Below are 19,848 nucleotides of genomic sequence, written 5' to 3'. Positions count from 1 at the left end.
AACGCACAGGGATGAAACTGGTGTTAATCTTATCATCTGCCTATGGTAAGAATTTCCCAAAGAAGTTGGACTATTCCTTTAAGGAGAGGGTAGATTCACAGTTAGTATCATGGTTTCAGTTACCATCAGTCTTGAGCTCATGTTTTTGAATTTTTTTAATCCTTTATTAAACTAGGTTGGCTAACTGAGGACTCAGTTCTCTTTTGTAGGGGCAACCAGAGGAATTGAACAGATGCAATAGTAGTTCATAACTTGACCTTGCATTCAAACTGGGAACATTTTTTCACAAGATTCTAGCATGTCTCTCGCAAGTTGTAAGCGCACACACAGCTGTTTAACATTCTCTCCGTTTCTAGAAACAAATATCTAACCCTGACCTTTAGCTAAACCCCACGGACAACATCGGCCGCAAGAATTTTTCAAGCCAATGATAAAAATCAGAGGCCTCTTCTGTTTTTCCTTCCAACTGTTCCTGACATTTTGTAGGCAAGAAACCAAAAAAAAAAAAGAAAAAAAAGTAAACACAGGAAACACACTTGGCACCGTTGCTCCGCAGTGAGATTATCGGACCAAAAAACAAATGTTCAATTCACGCTCAAAAGTGCGAAAGCTGGGCCCTGTGTGTTTATTTGCCCGGCAACAGAACATTCCGCGGGGAGACAGCGCAGGCAGCTGCTCCACCGCACGCAGAAGGCCAAGCGGTCACTCCGCTGTCAGAGAGCCGGACCTAGCCGCTGTGCCCCCGTGATTGATTTCCTGGAACGCAGGAAGGGGAACGGAACAGGAAATGTGTACAAAGCATTTAGCCTAATGGCAGCAACATGCCCATGCCCTGTGTCACCTTTCAGAGTGCTTTTCAAAACCATGGGGGAGGGTGGAAGAGAGTGGCGGCGAAAGGTACTGTACCTTGGCTGAAACTTGCATGCTGTTGTCCTGCATATTCATGATGGCCTCAGAGATTTTCACATCGATTGGCTCCATGACCGCCTCGATGTTGAAGGGCCCCTCCAGCCGCTCGGCCACCAGCAGCATGGCGTCTGCAACAAGAGAGACGCTGAGCTCAGGGCTGCACGAGAGGGACTATGCACATATACACATATACACACACTTATAACAAGAGAGGCACACAGCTCAGAGCTGCACGAGAGGGACTAAACACATATGCACATATACACACACTTATAACAAGAGAGGCACACAGCTCAGAGGTGCATGAGAGGGACTAAACACATATGCACATATACACACACTTATAACAAGAGAGGCACACAGCTCAGAGCTGCATGAGAGGGACTAAACACATATACACACACTTATAACAAGAGAGGCACACAGCTCAGAGCTGCATGAGAGGGACTAAAGACACACACGAGCATATACTGTATGCACACACAAAGAAATATATGCGTGCACACATACAAACACACAAGCAAGCATACTGTATATACCGGTATCTGCAAATGCACATACTGTTCAAACACACACACATATACAAGCAAGCATGAACACACATGTACAGACAAACACACACACACACGCACACACACCAGCGCATGCATGCACACACGCCAGAGATAAATCACCAGGTCCAGCATGTTAGACAAAAAGATGAGGAAACAGACCAAACTCTCAGACACACACCTCCTCTCAGGGAATGTTATGACACTGATTATTATTGCCATCCATTTCCACAGCAGTCCGCTGTACCCAGGCTGACTTACAGAGCTTATATGCATCTTATTTTGCCCGTAATACTTTCATTCCATTTACTGGGGCAGTTCTGGATAAGGCTGTCCTTCAAGGGCAGAGCAGCTGCCGCCCCTCCCCCAGGGATCTGAACCCACAACCTTGTGGTCACAGCCCCTAGTCTGTCCAAAAACCGCTGCAGCCGTCCTGCTACAGCCAGACAGGCCGTGATTTAGAGCCCTGCGATGCCGAACGCTAAATCCTGAGTCCCAGCACAGCAGCCGATGAAAAGCTGCCGCAGATCGGTGTGTGAAGGGCGTCAAAGGCTAATCTGTCACACGCCGGAAAAACAGGGGAAAGGCAAGAGCTGGTGTATGAAATGTGTTCGCACCGACCTCAGTCATCTTAACACCCTCCACCATCCCGCCCCCCCCTCCCCCCCCAACCCTCACACCCCCGCCCCCCTCCGGCTGCCCTCTGGTCCCATAATTGAGTGGAGCGGAGGTGAGACCAAAGGCCAGACAGGTATTAACCTGAGATTGCAATCCTCATTATGGCGGGATGTTGATTTATAGGGGGGCACAGTGTTAAAGAAACCGAACTTGAGAAGCAGTGAGTTCAGTCTCCACCTGGAGAAACTGGTTCAGGACCCCTGAGCCAAGATGCTTAAGTGGAATCACTTACGTAAAATTTCACTGACACTTACAGGTGCAGAGAAGAACCTGAAGCCATCTCTTAATCTTCAGCTGAGATGCAACTGAGCTCTGCAATGCTAATGCTAATGTGCATGCTCCATGTAATGTTTCATTACATTTAATCCAAGCACAGAGGGGGCAGCGTTTTCTAATATAAATAATTTAAAATGCTCAGATCACTCAGATACCCGGGTTCAGCTGCCCAGTGCAATAAGAAATATTTAAAGTTTTGCTTCACAAGGGAAAAAAGGGCTCAACAAACAAGGGCCTTTAGTCTCTACTAAAAGACACATCCATATCTCCCATTAAAAATGAAATTCTAAAAATTATCGTATTGCATAAAAAAAGGTGACTTAAAAGATTAAATATTATCACAACTGATGACTTTATTGAGGTTTCATTTTGCTCTGCATCAATATGCGTGTAGGACTATCTCACTTCTTAACAAAATTGCACACAATTTGCACATCAGGGTCAGAATACGAAATTCCATAAGTAGGCAATATGTATATTAAGGCTTTTACATACATTATCCAGTAATACTTCAAACAACTTGAAGCAGACTAACAGCCCATTACATTTTCATTTCATAGCAGGAGCACTATGCAGGACAAAAGGAAATGGTCTTTAAAGCACAGGTTTACAGGGTCAAACCTTGAGTAGAGCACTGCCTTTCCACTCTTAAATTAAAAGTTAAAAGATCTACAGTAAATTTTACTTATGATGTCAAATACATAAAATTGTGGGTGAAACAACTGATGCATTGCAACACATCTACCAATTCAGCAGACAGTATATCACATGGTATATAAAAGGCATACAGTCAAAGGCACACGTCAGGATCAAAAACGCACCACTGTAACTGAAGTGTTTATCTCAGCTGATTCAGAAGAAGCTGTATGCAAGGGTAAGCTGTGAAAGATCAGATGTGCAATTCCCCCGGGTAAGACGGTTTGGAAAATAAAATAAATCCTAATTGAAATTTTGAGATTAAATATACAGTCCTGAACTGTTACTGTGGCAACACCTGGAAATATGTAAACATCTGTGACATATTGCATTTTGCATATCACTGAAGTGTGAACCTGATTGATCACATACAGGAGTCTCGCTGCAACTAAATATAGGGTTTTAATTTTTTTTGCCAAATAAAGTGGATGAAACAACTCAGAGATCACAAGAGCTTTATACAGAATGTAATGATAGCCCCAACAAGGAAAACAAATGAAATGTGTGCCAATTGCTCGAAGAAAAGCCAGGCAAATTGTCTTCTTAAAAAAAACAAAAAAAACCCCTGAAACTTCAAAGGTCCAGTCGAAGGTGAGGTATACATTTCTTTGGCTCCCATGCTGAGACAGTTCATCAACAAAAAGAAAAAAGTCCTTTCATTTCTCTCAGTCCATTCATTCAAAGCCCGATAAGCCACAGTCACTCCTCTTCTGTCTAAAATCCATTATTCCGCTCTAAATTGGACTTACTGGGAAAAAAGAATGAAATCCAATGCTTTTGAAAAAAAAAACCAGATAGACAGACAGACAGAGACAGACGCACGCACGCACGCACGCACGCACACACACACAGTGTTGATAGATCACGAACTACCTACAATCCTCTTCAGAACTGTAACCTTTGTGATGTTCCAGAAACCCACAGGCTGCTAACAGCACCCTGTCTCACCCTCAATAGTACTGTATGGTTTATAGTGTTTGAAATAAAATAACTGCAGACAGGTGTGGGTAGCACAGCAGTGGTTTGAGTGACAATTATAAATTCTTAAACACGAAGAAAAAAGGGGTAAATTATTCATTAAAAAGGTAGCTCTTTTTGACTGAAAAGCCATAGTTTTGAACCATCAAGATAATCTCAGTGATAAAGGAGGTGACAAAACAGGTGTGGAGACATGACTCAGTCTACAAGTGTACAATTATTCTACAACATTCCAGATGATTAATCAGACTTCTGCTTTACATCCTGTTCTTGGAAGTGAGTTTTCTTTCTTTTTTAACCCTGGGATGCAAAACAAATCGCTTCTGAACTCAAGCCGCTAATGCACCACATCACACTTAAACAACATTAGTTTGGCTGGTGGTGAAATGAACAAATAGTACCATCTACATATGAATAACCATTTCATTTTCCTTTTATACATGATTTCAAGTGAAAGACGCTGCACATCGCAATTAGATTTAATCCAGGCCTTATAAGTATATTCAAATGAATTCATTTCTGAGCAGGTTTAGAGTGTGCAATACTGAAATTAAAGTTCTAAACTACCCACACTCAAGATTTATGTTTTAGAAAAAAATATATAGAACTATTTGTATTGCATGCAAATGCATTCACCTGTGCACCTCAGTATTAGCTTTAAAGCTTAAATACAGCACAGATGCGGTCTGTAGCTCTTGAAATGAGGTGCCTGGAATCTTAAAAAAACAATGCCGTAAAAATTGTTCCATAGAAAATTCAATTATGTTAGCTGTACTATATGGAAGAAGCCATAGATATTTTGCACCTAAATAATGAGTGTGTAGCTTATCCTCTGCTGGAAATCCTTTTAAACGAGAGGCATACATACAGTAAATAGCAGAGCCGCGCTCTGGCAGGGAGAGCAGTCTCAGAAGCCTGCCCCTGGGGACAGGTAAAGATCAGCCTAATTGTTTTTATACCCCTTCCAAATTCTCTCGGAGCTTAATTACTCAGCCTTTCTGGTTCGAAAACCGATTTAGCGAGAGCGGAGAGCTTTACAGGAGGACGGCACAGAAGCGAATGCATAGATATAGGACAAGTCTTCCAAGTGCTAAATCGGTCTTTCCCCATTTCATTTATTTTCTGACACATGCTCCACTGTGGAAATGCCATTATAATGCTCCCACATGGGATCTTAAATATGCTTTCATATGGCAGGGTGATTCAGTCCATGTACAGAGTGGTGAGAGCGTGACACTCTCCCAAAAGTGCATTCTAAAGGCCCACCCCCCTGCCACAAAAAACCATGTCACGAATGCCAGCTATTCCAGTAATAAGTTCTCAATCTTTCCCTAGGTATGGATAAAAGCCCTGCTGTGAGATTTTACTGAGACACTGGGTTTCAAAGCACATGGTCATTCATTAATGTAGCATGTAGACACCGGTGTTAAATAGTTCATTATGAAGTCACAGCGGCTGAAGTCCAAGGATGCTGTTCAGAAATGCTGTGTGACTCATTATCATGGTGGAATATTTCAATGTGATGTATCACAATAGAAAATTATGCCAGTTTACACAGTACATATCACCTTTTCAATATTCATGTGATACTCAATACATGTTTTTTTGTGTGTGCATATACAATATATGTACAGAACAAACAACAAAAAACCATCAGCACAACATGCTTATCAGGTGTTGCTTGTGGCAAAGAATAAAAATTAAAAAAAACAAAGCAAACTATATTACTGGCTGCAAGACCTCACAAATGAAAGAAAGGACTCAGCCATACTGCATCATAGGCTCAGTTTAATGACACATTTCACGGTTGCTTCTGCAGCACCTGTGGAGGCACCTTCCAAGCACAGAATACCTGAAGTGAGGTATACATGTATACAAACACGGCTTTAAAGGTGTTTCATAACGTGTTTGTTTCTTCACAATCAGGGAAAACCAGAGCTTCAAAGATGCAAATGTCGACTCATTCTGTTTAATTATAGCAGTGCGTATGTTACTCATTGATTCCGTCAAACTGATAATCGTGGAATTTTTTACAGAAAGTTAATCATACCATCACATCCCAACACAGGTGCTTCACAAAAGCCTACTAACACTGATCAAAGGATTAGCCCACTCATCTATTAACCAAGTCTAAAACACCGCTAATCCAACATTGATACTTCATAGTCAATGACTAAATTTATACAATTGTGAACTGCAGTGCGGGTCATTATTACTGAGAATGCAATCTGACCTAACTACTGTATGGGGAACAAACCAAAATATGGCAAAATTGCCAAATCTTTGGTACACCCAGCATCACCAAACTCCTCGCCAGCATCATGTAGACACTTCCTTCATACAGTAGGCTACTCTATTTGGAAGAGACTGTTACATTGGTAGCTTTATCTAGGTAGACAGCTACCTTTAAAACATAATGCAGATCATAAGTTATTATTGCAACATAGCATTATGTTACAATATAGAACACATTATGGTAACTGCCATCAGCTTTGCATTCCATGAGAAACTAGAACTCATATTACTTATATATACTGAGAGGAAAGCTAGAAATGTCACTTTGTAATCAGGTCTGACAAAGATAAGACATGTGTTCTGTATGTACATATACAGTACAAATAGTATTTCATCTATAGTTGAATTGTATGGCAGAATGGGTGCAGTATTATTTGCATGTGATTACCAAACTGCAATGTATTACTCTCACTTGGATCTAAACTGAGCACAGATGTCCACATTTTAATAATTATCTAAATGGTAATAATTAATAACATTACGAAAAGTGTATGATGTATAAAAGCCCAGTAAATCCTTAATTTATTGGACCAGGGGCCTGGCACTATTTTTAGCCTGTTTGGTTTAATGCTCAGGGACCTTATTTGTTGCCATGGTAATGCCCTTTTGCTGCAAAGGAAGTGGAACTAGCAACTGGCAGTTAAGTTCAGCGGCAGTTATATTTCTGTTCCAATTTTATTGCTTCTTTTCTGGGGAGAATATGTATAATTGATGCTTTTAAAGTTATTTGTCACATTTGGTCATCAACTACTTCTTTATGCTGTTTATTTAGTAATTTTTATACATTTTGAGGGATATTATTAGTGTGGTTGCTTCAGCAACCCACTGCCTGTTCTCGTTCATACTTATTATCCTTATTCTTATTTTATTTCCGCTTAAATCTCTGCGTTCTACTTCTACAGCCTTTAAGCTAGGCATGCCATTACAACTTCATAATATTCAGCATGGTTCAGAGGAGTTTTGAAATTCCAAATAGTTTTATAACTATTTCAAGTTTTTGGGAAAAATGAAGGGAGAATGAGAAGTAAATTCCAACAATGACAAATGTTGAGTCATAGTATAATGTGATGCTATTCCAGCCAAAAGGACACAGAAATAGTGCATGTGATGCTATAGGACACATATAGAAAATTGAAAAGACGCCATTTTGTGCCTTCGAAACAAGCCACCAAGCTTATTCACAACAACAAAATTCTTATAATAGTCGTAATGTAACAATAATATCACAACAAAGAGGTATCATACATTTATAAAACTGGATTTTCAATAGCAAATTTGCATGCCGTTGCATGTAAATTGCATTCAGCGACCTGCATCGTGAAGCCAGTCGGCTGTGTCATTGTAAGGTAGCCGATACAATTACACTGTGTTCTTATTTACAAACTTAATAAATACCGTGCCCTTAATCGCAAAAATGCTTCACTGTAGGCTATGTAACATGTTGCAAGTAAGATATTTTATGGATAAACACACTTTATATCAGCACACTGAACAATTTTTTCGCTATTTCATTGCGTATGCCTCTAGTGCATGTTCGTAGGCAGCTGGCTTCTTGTGGTTAAATTTAGTATATTTTTAAAATATGACTTCTAACTAACAATCTTGACCTGTAGCAACCATTAACAAACACATATTCCTATCTACTATTACTACTACTACTACTAATAAACCTTTGCCTGATTTATCCTACTTACCCAAGCTGTAGCTTGCCAATTAAATTAACCCTTACAATAATGGTCATAAGGTTAGACTGGAAAGATTTAAGATGCTACAGCTCTCTAACTTCTTCATCAGGTAACAGCTAAACAACTGCTGAAGTTTTTTCATAAATTTAACATTCTAATTTATTGTTAATCTACTTACCTCATAATTTCAGATTCTAATGATAATACTGCTTCCCTCAGGTTAGCAAGAGTAGCAAACTATATTCTTTAATAGCTTTACATGCTCCATTGTATGTCATTTCACACGTTCTTACTACCCTTACTGTTTCCTGTTTCCTTGTTTTGTAGAGAATCATATTCTCCAATTTCATATAAAACTCCTGAAGTGGGCTTCAGTATCTCTCCTATTCCCTGACCAAAGTCCCCAGTGCTCTGTCTCTTAAATGCTGCATACAGTATCACTTTGCACGCGCAGCGGTGGTGGTGGTGCACTTTACCTGACTGACGCCCCCCAGGGGAGTGTAACTGCAGTGGAAGAGGTGTCCTACCCCAGCAGCGAAAGCGGAAAGTGGCACGTCCCCAGTGTGGCCCGCGGCTACGTGCGTGGTGTAATGAACCTTAAGGCAAAACACCGTGTGCAGCTCGCAGTCCTGACAGCCGCTCGACTGTTCTTAACTGGTTAGAACAGCAAAGAGAAATTACAAAGAATAAGCGCGCAATGCTAAATGTATGCGACAGTTTTCCCTGGATCGGAATCAGAAAGTGCCATTTTGTTCAAATTTCTGTTCAATGAACAAACACCTCTAGCACATTGTGTCTTTTGTGGGCAGGGATGTTAAGGGGACATCATTCTTTCATAAAATAGATCAGCGGTTCTCAGACTTGGTCCTGGGGGCCCCTGGGTATGCTGGTTTTCGTTCTTCCCACCATTGCAATCTCAGAATTCCAACAAGCTGTTAATTGTTCTCAATTAGGTACTTTTCATGTTTCGAGGGATTGTTTACCGATTTACAGATTTTTACTCAGCTCCCTCAAAAACAGTTTTTGGAAGTATTTTCCGAGAAGGCTATCACATTGCTCCATTCCTTAAGGAGGCAGTAGAGGACTGAATTGCACACGTACAAACCTGAAGTGGCTATGGTAGCCACATTGTACATTAAGTTTGTACATCATGGTTATGATATTGTTATATTCGCATTGGTCATAATAGGCAATGGATAGCCTTTACTAACAATGCTCAGCATATTCATATTGGGAGCCAGCTAACAGTTGATGTAAGAGGTCCTTCATTTGTAGAATAAGTACAAATCTTAGGGTGCAGAGAATTCATTGAATAGACACAAATGGGCTGTGAGACCAGTATATAATTCCAGACAAGGTTCAAACCTGAAGAAGCGAAAAGGAAAAAACTTGTTTGCATACTTTGCATCATTAAGACGATTCATTTATGCTGTAAGGTCTGACTCTTTTATTTTTTGTGTGTGGCTTGCAAAAATCTGCTAAAATGGTTTGCTTTTGCATATTTGGATGTGCACACAAACACACAGATGCACAAACACACAACATGCAACTACATGAAAGAGCTGTTAAATGTAGCTGTGTAACTGTGTAAACTCATGTACTGTACCTAAATACCTCACAGTATTTCAAGGATTGCAGAGGTATTTAGAAAGGAAAGCGACATGATTCCCTGGATTTACTGTTTTCATCTCCTCAAAGAAAAGTATAATCAATTTGTGTTTGAAATGGATGCCATTACTACTGATGGGCTGCTGCTATCGATCCTCCTGGGGCCAGCAAAAAAAAATAAAAATAATGTATAAAAAAAGAATAGGAAGGAAAAATAAAACTAAAATTTAAATGAAAACAATATTTGATTTTTGCATTTAGTCCCTTGCCTGGTAAAGCCCCTGAATGGGAATCTTGTTGCCATGGTGAGAAAGGTGAGACTCAAAGGAGGAAACACCAAATCTCTGAGTCTGTTATTGTGAAGAAAACAGATATTCACTCTGCTGTGGGCAAGCAGTTCCGAAGCCAAACAGGATGAAAAATCAGAAACGGGGGACACAATTAAAAACGTGGAAAGCCGCGCTGCAAGGCCGCAGTCGACAACATGACTTCCAACCGACCGTGACGTCACTGAGAAACATAAAAATGAAGCACATTAAAATTAATAGGCCAATGCCATTATTGACTCTTAGATTGATGCTCTCTCGATCCATATTATGAAATGTAATGGCAACAGCAAAACATTTTAAGTGGAAGAGGGAACTTAGCTCACTGATGTTTGCAAGCTGTCAGTGGTAATTACACAGGAGGGTGTGACATCAGCGCTAAAAGCGCATGAAAGACAATGCGAGGGTTCTAAGTAGAGTCAAGTGGATCCACGTTTAAAGCCTGGCAGTGGCAGAGCACTGTTCTGCCTCTTGGAGCGAGAGAAATCCTTTCACTATAAAAACAAAGCTCCCCCACAGTAAAGAACACATTCAATCTGAAACCATTCCTTGCAAATTCCATTTCATCAAGATTTTTCATGCACGAGTGCAGCTCCATGGCAAATTATTTTTAGCATACAAAATCTTGTTTCATGCACCCTCCCCCCCCCCCCCCCCCCACCCAATCTATAAAGCTATTCATGATACTTTACTGTTCTTCAGTTAGTAAACCCTGAAGGATTGCTTCATAGATTTTGGCTTCAAGACTTAAATTCCCTGCTTTGCTTTGGCTCCAGAGTGCTATTCCCTCTGAAATATGTAATAAACATTTTGGATTTTCATTCGTTACTATATTCAATTACATGTTAAAAACCAATGTTTGGGGCCTGGGGATGCTGAGCAGGTCATAAAGTAGGAGTCTGCTAAATCCATGCTTTTAAGACCCTTTTAAGTGGCCCGTGAGTGATCAGTCCTGTTTATGTGAAAAGCTGGTTGGACAGTTGAGCAAACTTCACCATGCTGGTAGTGCTTTTACTGTATCATTAGTTCTGTCATTGTTATTGGTCATTTTTAAAATACAGTCTCTATTTTCCCGGCATCCCCGTGAGATGATGAAAGCTTTTCTTTTTCCCCCCAAAGGATCACTTCAGCACACTCATGGGCATTGCTTTTAACTGCGTGGGAAAGCCGTAATGTAAATCATGGCCTGCTCTTAAATGGCGCGGCCTGGCAGGGCTGCAGACAGGGGTTCGCTGACGTAGAGCTATCTCTGGCGGTTTACGGGCCGCGTGCTGGTCTGGGCCGCCGCCGGGACTCTTTAGGGAGTCGCCCCAGTGATGCCCTCTCCCGTCCTGCTCCATTTAGCTTGCAGCTCCGCATCAAGACCACTTACGCTTGTTTACAACGATGGCAGAAAATCGCAGAAGCAGTTTGGCTGCAGTTTCGTGAGGGGTATGGAGGTCAGTGTAAAAAAAAAAACTGCCATCCAGTCATTGCCTTTTATAGAAATCTGTTTGAATCTAATAATAATAATAATAATAATAGGGAATTGTTTCAGATGAACAAGTATCCGCTCCTGGCTAATAATCTCTTCCAATGACATCCTGCATTTCCCATCCAAGTACTTCATACGCCCAACTATACTCTGCTTTAGCCATCAGATAGGTCAGGACTACCCACTGTTGCAGGAGCTATCTGTCTGCCTCATATGCACTGTAAAAACACAAGTATACCGTACAAGTACAAATTAATTATGGTATATATGAGGTGCATCAATTTCCCCTCCTCGTTATTGCTATTTATCTAGCAAAGTAACTATAGCCAGCTGGCTAACATAACAAACATAACAAATGATAGTCAGCTAGCAAGCTAGACAGATTAGCTTGTTTAATTTTTATTTCCAGTTTTATACTTGCTGTAATTTTCTTGTGCTGAATAAGTTATTCAATTCCAATCATCAGATTGATAGGTAACATTATTTCAGGATCAATGTCATTTATCGGAAAGTTGTCTTGACAGATGAGCAGAGAACAAGGACCATGCAGATCATTTCCATATCTGTGGTGGATGGAAAACAGTGCAGCTGTAATTCTACTAAGTGAATCATACTGTATATCTGTCTCACTTGGGCCACTGCCACTAATGGTGCAATGTGATTCTGTACATAAAAAAGACATTCTAATGTTAAACAACCCATGTATCCTTCCTGGGTCACATTGATCTCCACAGAGAGGGAGAGGGGGGAGAGGGGGGAGAGGGGGAGAAGGAATATGAGAGAGTGGGGCGAAAAGCAATCCTATAAGGCATGCGCCACGATTAACAGAAATAGGAAGAAACATGCATCATTTTTACTGCGAATGGGGCACATGGGATGCCAAAAGCATTGAATGTTTATCATCATAAGGCGAAATTACCCACATTACAAGCTCTTACTCCTGGGGAGGGGAAGCGGAGATGTCAGAAAGCTTTGTGGATGGAGGACCAAGGAAGGGGCTGTCCATTTTTCTCAGATACATGCGCTTCTGACACCGGGCAAAGCACGGATAAGTGTTCACTGTTAAGCTCATGGAAAATGCCAGAATGTAGCTGGCCTGCAGTGTGGACGTGAGGAGACTTGTGGAGGTGTAAAGGGGCCTTTGTGCAAGGGGGACAAGGCACACACTGCAACCCCTGTCCTGCGCTATTTGTTTTGGTTGGATTTTTAAAATGGCAGCCAAATCCAAGAGAACACTAAAAGTCCCCGTTTAAATTAAACCTGACAGCAGGGTAAACAACTTATGGAAGGAGTGCTTGAAAGAAAAAAAAAAGAAATCCTGACTGACCTTCAAGACGTGAACTTTCAACAAGCTGTTGTTTATTAAGTTCTGATAGGTCTGACGAGGCAAAATGTATTTTCTTTTGAAAAGGGCACCAGGCGAGGGTTTTGCAGAAGGCTTAGCACACCATAGAACCCCGAGACTAACACACAATGCTTCAACAACAGGAGGTTCAACCCTTCTATTTCTTCATTCATTATTCCACCACGGATACAAAAATAATTATTTTTTCTTTTTTTTTTCATCATGTTCTTCTAGGAATAAACAAGCAGGTGATAATATAAAAAATAAAAGAAATAAAAGAAAATCCTGTGTGTGCGTTTGTGGCCAGCCTGTATCTGTATATTAGTTTACCCACCTAAGCGATATATAAACAGGATATGCTGAGCTTTAGTTTTTTAACACCATAGCCAAGCACCATTTCGTGCATGTTAATACAGGTAAATCAGGATCCTTACACTGAAGTGCAACAACAATAATGCTTACGCTGGGATTTGAACCAGCAACCTGAACCACTTTGCCTAACTCCGGTTTGGCTCGCACAGCAGTCCTAGACCCTACTGGGAAGTGGCAGCACCCCTTCAGGGACAATTAGTCCTCCTAAACCAGGGATCTCTGTCTGAATTTGGAGAGCTTCCAGTTCAGCAGCTCATGCTGGCTTTTTGTTCAGATTGGAATACAAGCACCATAACAAATCTTCAACAGGACAGAGGCAGAAAGGATGAGTGCCCCACAAACTCACCCCCCGCTACCCCTCGAATAATTCACTTTAGGTACAATAACAATGCAAATCAATGGTTTCATTATGATAAATGTTGACTTACAAGATATAAGAGTATAAGACATCGAACCTGCAATTTGGAGTGTTTCTTCAAGTCTCTCTATTGTAAAATCTCTTTATTATCATGTATCACTGTGTGTAAGTATTGTGTTGTAAGTTAAAAAAAATGCTTTGTCAGTAAAAATCTGGCTTTAGTTGGGTACACCCTTTTACCCCCAATCTATTCCTCCAATAACATACTTTAATCTCTAAACAAACTGTGGGGCTGGTGATAGCAACTACTGTTGTACAATAACAAGTAAGTAAGTACAATAACATTTTATGAATTACTTTATTTTAATGACTTTACAGGCATATGATGCAGGATTTTTGCCTTGAAAATATTATAGATGAACCTTGCTAAGACATATCTAGGATGCACTGGAAAATCTTTGTGTTTACGCGCTTTCACAGAATTTGTGCACATGTAATCGTTGTTCTAAAATGTGTTTCAGGACGTTTCACTCTTTTCTGTTTGGGGAGGGGTGGGGGTGGCCATAGAGCCTGTGGTTTGCAAAGCAAAAAGACCAACCCGACAGTGCTCTTTCAAGAACTACAGGTAACCTTAAAATTGCTTTTCCTTGGGTTCAGGGGTCAGGTTCACCAAGGGGATGAAAAGCGATATGCAGTTGGCTTGTTTTCGGTTAGATGTGTAAGTAATGTGCAGTGTGAAGCCAATGACAATAAGGACCACTATTACGTTCAACATAATGGAATTAATTAAGCTATAATCAAATCTGCCTTCTTACTGTCGCTCATGGTTGTTCATTTCACGGTAATAATGTTACCTCCACTTATCCAGCTAGCTACGTTAAGTGGGGTATTCAGGGTGAGTGGGTTTGGGAGAGTTCTTTGATTGTAAACACAGGACCACAGAAAAGCGAAACAATCATGCATAGTACATCTTTCAATTCATATGGAAATATTATTTCTGTATGTAGCTACGTCCCAAGTTTTACTAAATCTGCTAAATGTATTTAATTAATTGCAATACTGATAAAATGTCAGACTCTTATGCTCAGATTAATCCATTCTTGCTAAAACATAACCCTGGAAACACACAAATGTATGATGCTGATCCTACATAATGAGCTGAATATCTAATCACAAATGTATATCATTATCATGATATGAAATGCAGCTGGGAGCACGGATTTATTAAGCTATTATAAATTCAATGCGTCTTAAGTAGTATCAAAATATTAATGAAGAAAAAGCAGAGGAGCGCATCCCGTATCACCGTAGGGTTGGGCTCGTTTCAGGATTTCGCACCTCGAGTGGAAGCACGACTGCGAACGACTGTGTCAAGCAAATCAGGTGTTTGTCACAACAAGTCACTGAATTCCACAGGACAGGCCCCAAACATATTATTAGGTGCAGTAATGAAAGCCATGCCAAGCAGCATTGGTGGGTGTCTTAAATGTATTTCTATGCCAGCGAAAGCAGATCAGCTGCAAACTGCAGAGGCAGTGAACATACCTTTATTTGATAATTATCCTCAACCTGTTAATCTCAATTATGAAGCACATGCTTTTCAGGACAGAGCACCTGGCTGCAGCCGAGCCCGTGACTTGGCTTCCTTACGTGATTGCACCTACAGCAGTTCTGCCTCTGTGCACTGTGCCGTGGCAGAAAAAAAGAAAGATAATTATGATTGGGGAAAAAAGTCTCTGGTGCTTTGTTTATGTTTAACTCAATGTTTACTCAAATGCGCAATTGGTAAAAGGGACGCAGAGAGATGAACCTTACTATAACTGGCCAAGCTTGTTGTGCTCACTGTTGTGCTACCAATTTACATTTCAAGAAACAGTGAGAATACACACAGAAAAAGAACATTCATTAATTAGTCTTTAATGATTGCTTTTGGAGCCTTATTGCTTATTGGAGTCTTCAGGCTTGCTAATAATGCAGAATTCAAAGTGTAATACTTATTAACAATTTATTATTATTATTATTATTATTGTTATTATTAGTAGTAGTAGTAGTAAAAATAAATTAAAAATCACACATGATGCAATGAAAAGCTAGCTCTCCTGGAATTATGGCTTACGTTCTCCATACATGTCACCATGTAACCACATAAGTACCCACCCAACCTAGTTTTGCCTACGCAACATACTGACAAAGCTGAGTGACAAAAAGTGCATGAGACGAGGTGAGAAGTTTTCCTCCTGCGTTTCCACAAAAAAGAGAACAAACGAACACTAGTGCACTCTGATAGATGAATGTTGTCTGACCTGGATACATGCGTCACGGTGATGTATTTGGGTACAGTGTCGTCTGGCTGTCCAGGCGCTAGGCCTCAGACAGGGGAGTTTCCTTGTTCCTGCCTCGAGGCAGTGTAAGGGGAAGAGGGAGATCACATGGGAGGGTGATAAATGCCTGTCTCTTAAATGCCAATGTGTGTGCAGAACATTGTGGGAGGGGAAAGCATGAGAGAAAAACTGCTTCTTCTTTAGAGCGGAGTGTGTGTCAGTCTGTGTGTGTGTGTGTGTGTGTGTGAGAGAGAGAGAGAGAGAGAGAGAGAGTATGCATGTGTGAGAGTGAGTGTGTGTGTGTGTGTGTCTGTGAGAGAGAGAGAGAGTGTGTGTGCGGTGTGTGTGCGTACGTGTGGTGTAATTCACATGGGAAAAATTATATTGTAAAAACGAGTAAGCAACAGCAAGGATAAAGAAAAATCCACTTCAAACGCAAAGTAATTAATATGCAAGGAATAACCTGAGGAAGTAACAGCAGAACCATGATGTTCTCATATGTTAAATCATTAAAGTTTTTCATGCAATATGGTCTGAACTACATTTTTTGAGTGTGTAGCCTGCCAAAAAGCCAAAAGTTGGCTTACACAGTATTTGATTCCTCTTTTGGTGCAATCAGCACCTGATATACAAAGAAACACAGTGTGCCGCAGGCCTTTTCTTCCCTCTCATTTTCACCTCTCTGAGGTGTCATGATTACCTTCACACAAACATGCATACAGTTGAATTAAATAACATTGGGACAGTTGCGTCAAATTAATTTTGACTTCAAGTTAATAAAATTCAGACTGCCTACATTTATTTCATGACTTTTGTTTAGCAAATATTTAACACAAAGTATGAATGATCCCTCCTGGCAAAATACATGCTTTGAACAACTTACTAAAGAATAAAAATTTGACAAAGAAATATCGATGTTTGATTTAGTTTTCAAAAAAAAAAAAGTCACAGAGTAAAGCTTAATGTTGCAACATTTTAAATGTCCACTTTTTACACAAAATGGGCAAATTAATCTTTCTTTAGTCTTTATCCTGACTAACAGGTGTATGAGAAACCCTATTGATCAGTTAATGAAAAGCCCGAAAAAAACAATTTACTTGCAATGGAAAAATAAACAAGCAATTTAAAAATTTGCTGCAAAAAAATGTGTTGAAATGAAAAATGTGTCACATTGATTTTTTCAAAGCAAGAAAAATGTTTACCATTTTCTGTGGTCAAATTTTGTAAAATTTTCTACATCTGAGGCAAGGTCTCTTCAAACCGTGAAAAATAAAAGCACAAATATAGGGGTTTCTTCCTCCATTACAAGCCAGTCAGCACAAGCCTAAATATAATGATTTATTACCAACAAATATAGGAGGCACCAGAAAAGTTCTGCTCTACAGAATTACCAGGGCCTGCAGCTCCTCAACAGATTATGAAAAGCCATATGGTAAGACACATAAAGACTCCACCGAATTTCATTACAATGTCACATAAACTACTTAAAATAGGTTATTAGGATCTAGGCAACCAGGCCTCAGAACAGCAACTCCATAATACATTACTGTATTACCTTTACATGTGCCGTGACTGTTTAATAGTACTATGGTCAAAAGCAGCCGTACACCGGGGATTGACCGTACAAGGCCAACAGTAAGGCTCAAGGACATCTAATTAAATATCTAATTTACTGATGGAATAATTCAATCCCTTACAAACTAACCTTGACCAAAAGAAAACACCCAAGAGGTAGCTAAAAATGAACTTCCCCACCCTGCGGATAAAGTGAACCCAGCTTATGACGATCATAAATGCCTTTTCACTGCCCTGGAAGGGAAGATTAAAGCTGATGTCTAGCTTCATCCACCCTCTCTCTGTTTGTTTTGTCTTTGGAATAAGGGACATGCTGCTGTTATACAAAGAGAATAATGAATAAAAATCCCAGAATACATTGGGAACTTTCAATGTGCAGTACAGTTCTGCTGATTACCATAGCAAGCTGTTTGGTTTTCTGTTGAATGAGACAATCAACCAAGGCAATGGCTCAAGTGGGGTGGGGGTATACACATACACCCCCCCCCCCCCCATCCCCGGAAAATAACAGCAGGTATTTCCACTCAAGATCGGTTAAAGCTGACTTTATTGTGAGGACAACACCAGGAGAACACACTTTTTAAAACTCACCATTAAAAAAATTTAAGGACTAAGAAAAGAAAAAAATTCATTTAAAAAAACCTTGAAGGAAGATGCCTCTGTGGCTCTCTCCATCTCCATTCACCACAGAAATAATGAAAGGCTGTATTGAGTGGGAAGGCAGAAGCAAGGCCGAGAAACCAAATAGAAACACAAATTCAGTCCGGGGGGTTTTGGAGATGCTTTTTAAGCAGTGGATGACTGACGCTCAGAGCAATATGTGATGTGATATCTGATAGGCTCCCGTCAAATCGAATAAAACTAATGAAGCAATTAAATCCTGAACTGAAGAGATGGGCCAGAGACGGAGGGACCGCTTTTGAGTGCTTATTGTTCTTCATGTGCATTATTATTGTTTTATATGCAAATGTACTGAGGGCTACCTTCGAAGTTAACAGTGAAAGATGGTAAACATTTACACTGTATATATTTTTTTCATTTTGCAATACTACACTGCTGCTCATAAACAATCTTTTAATAAACTGCAGAATTAAAATGAAAACTTTATCATCTTCGGGCCTCCTGAAATGACCAGCATCTAGGTTAGGGCCCTCATCTCAATAAAATTATTCACGGTTAATGTCTGACTACTTTATCTAACGAGCACTAGAAGCTGCAATTCAGTGACAAAGTAAGGCATCACATGAAAGCCTGTCTAAAATAGCACATCATATGTCATAGATCAATACCAGACATGTACTTAGCGCAGCAGATAACAAATAAGACAAAAGATCACAATGTTAGTAATCTGTGGACCCCTAGAGCCCTCTAATTCTAAATTGGGAACCACTGGTGTCTAAGACACCTTTTATTACCTGATACCAAGGCTTTGGTTGACAGCCCATTTACTGACACTTCCTCTGCATTGAATGGACCATAAAGGACCACTATGACCTTATAAAACAAAGCACAACCTTTTTATGTCACACATCCTTTGGCCAGCATTTTATTATACGTGCTGCACAGGGAATTTAAGAGATTTCATAAAACATAATAGTAAGGACAATATTGGTTCATGAGACGGTAAAACTGAACTTTTTGAGCACTACACAATGTTTCCCCCCCCCCCCATCATTACCTATTGGGAAGAACAGTTGACCCAGTGGCTGGTTTTGTAGCACTTTCTACCAATAATGCCCTGGGGTAGCTGCCTTTCTATGAGGTTTAGCCCTTTGGATCCCTGTCCATTCATTACAGCTCAATAAACTTGACCTCCACATCATATTTAAACAAAATTGTCCACCATGGCCGTTACTTTCATTCCCCCAAAGCATGGACAAGTTCTGTCGCCCTACGTTCTCCATCCTTAATCCCTTCCTTTTCCTCTTGATGTTTTGTGGCAAAGCCTGCCAGTCATGCTCGGGGGCCGTGGCTCCCCTTCTCAGATTTGCCAGTCATCCCCTCCCGCGGTGAGAACGCCCTCCTTCGCGAGCCCTGCTTTACCGTTGACCTTATTAACACAGTGAGCCTTCCCCACCCCCCTGTCACACTGACACACTGCTGAGAGACAGCAGAGATCACCTCCTTCAGCACATCACATCTACAGGGGAACCCCATTCTTTTTTAGACCTGCAACAATACATATCACACCTAGAAAACACTAAAAGGCCTCAGAGATTCTTTCAGCGTAATTACGTATCCTGGTTAGTAACAAGTTTTGTTGAGAATTTTCAGGAATCTGAGTGTTTCCATTTTGCTGGCATGTGAACAGTTAACAAATTACACCATGCCACCCTATAACAGATTATGTTAACAACTATATACAACTGACTATTTGCCACATCCAGTCAGATTCAGAACC

General features: G+C 40.4%; 1 protein-coding gene across 2 annotated transcripts in view; it reads right to left on the bottom strand.

Moving 5' to 3' along the window:
* LOC135241085 (glypican-6-like) overlaps positions 1 to 19,848 on the bottom strand; it is a 229,196-nt gene that overhangs the window by 43,506 nt on the left and 165,842 nt on the right. For both annotated transcript variants that reach the window (XM_064311215.1, XM_064311216.1), the window contains exon 5: positions 907 to 1,037. In XM_064311215.1, coding sequence (XP_064167285.1) covers positions 907 to 1,037 — 131 coding nt within the window. The remainder of the gene's footprint in view (positions 1 to 906; positions 1,038 to 19,848) is intronic.

This window comes from Anguilla rostrata, chromosome 15 (genome assembly GCF_018555375.3).
Source record: "Anguilla rostrata isolate EN2019 chromosome 15, ASM1855537v3, whole genome shotgun sequence".
Lineage (NCBI taxonomy): Eukaryota > Metazoa > Chordata > Actinopteri > Anguilliformes > Anguillidae > Anguilla > Anguilla rostrata.
The sequence above is the reverse complement of the archived record's forward strand: the minus strand, read 5'-3'. Positions and strand labels throughout refer to the sequence as shown.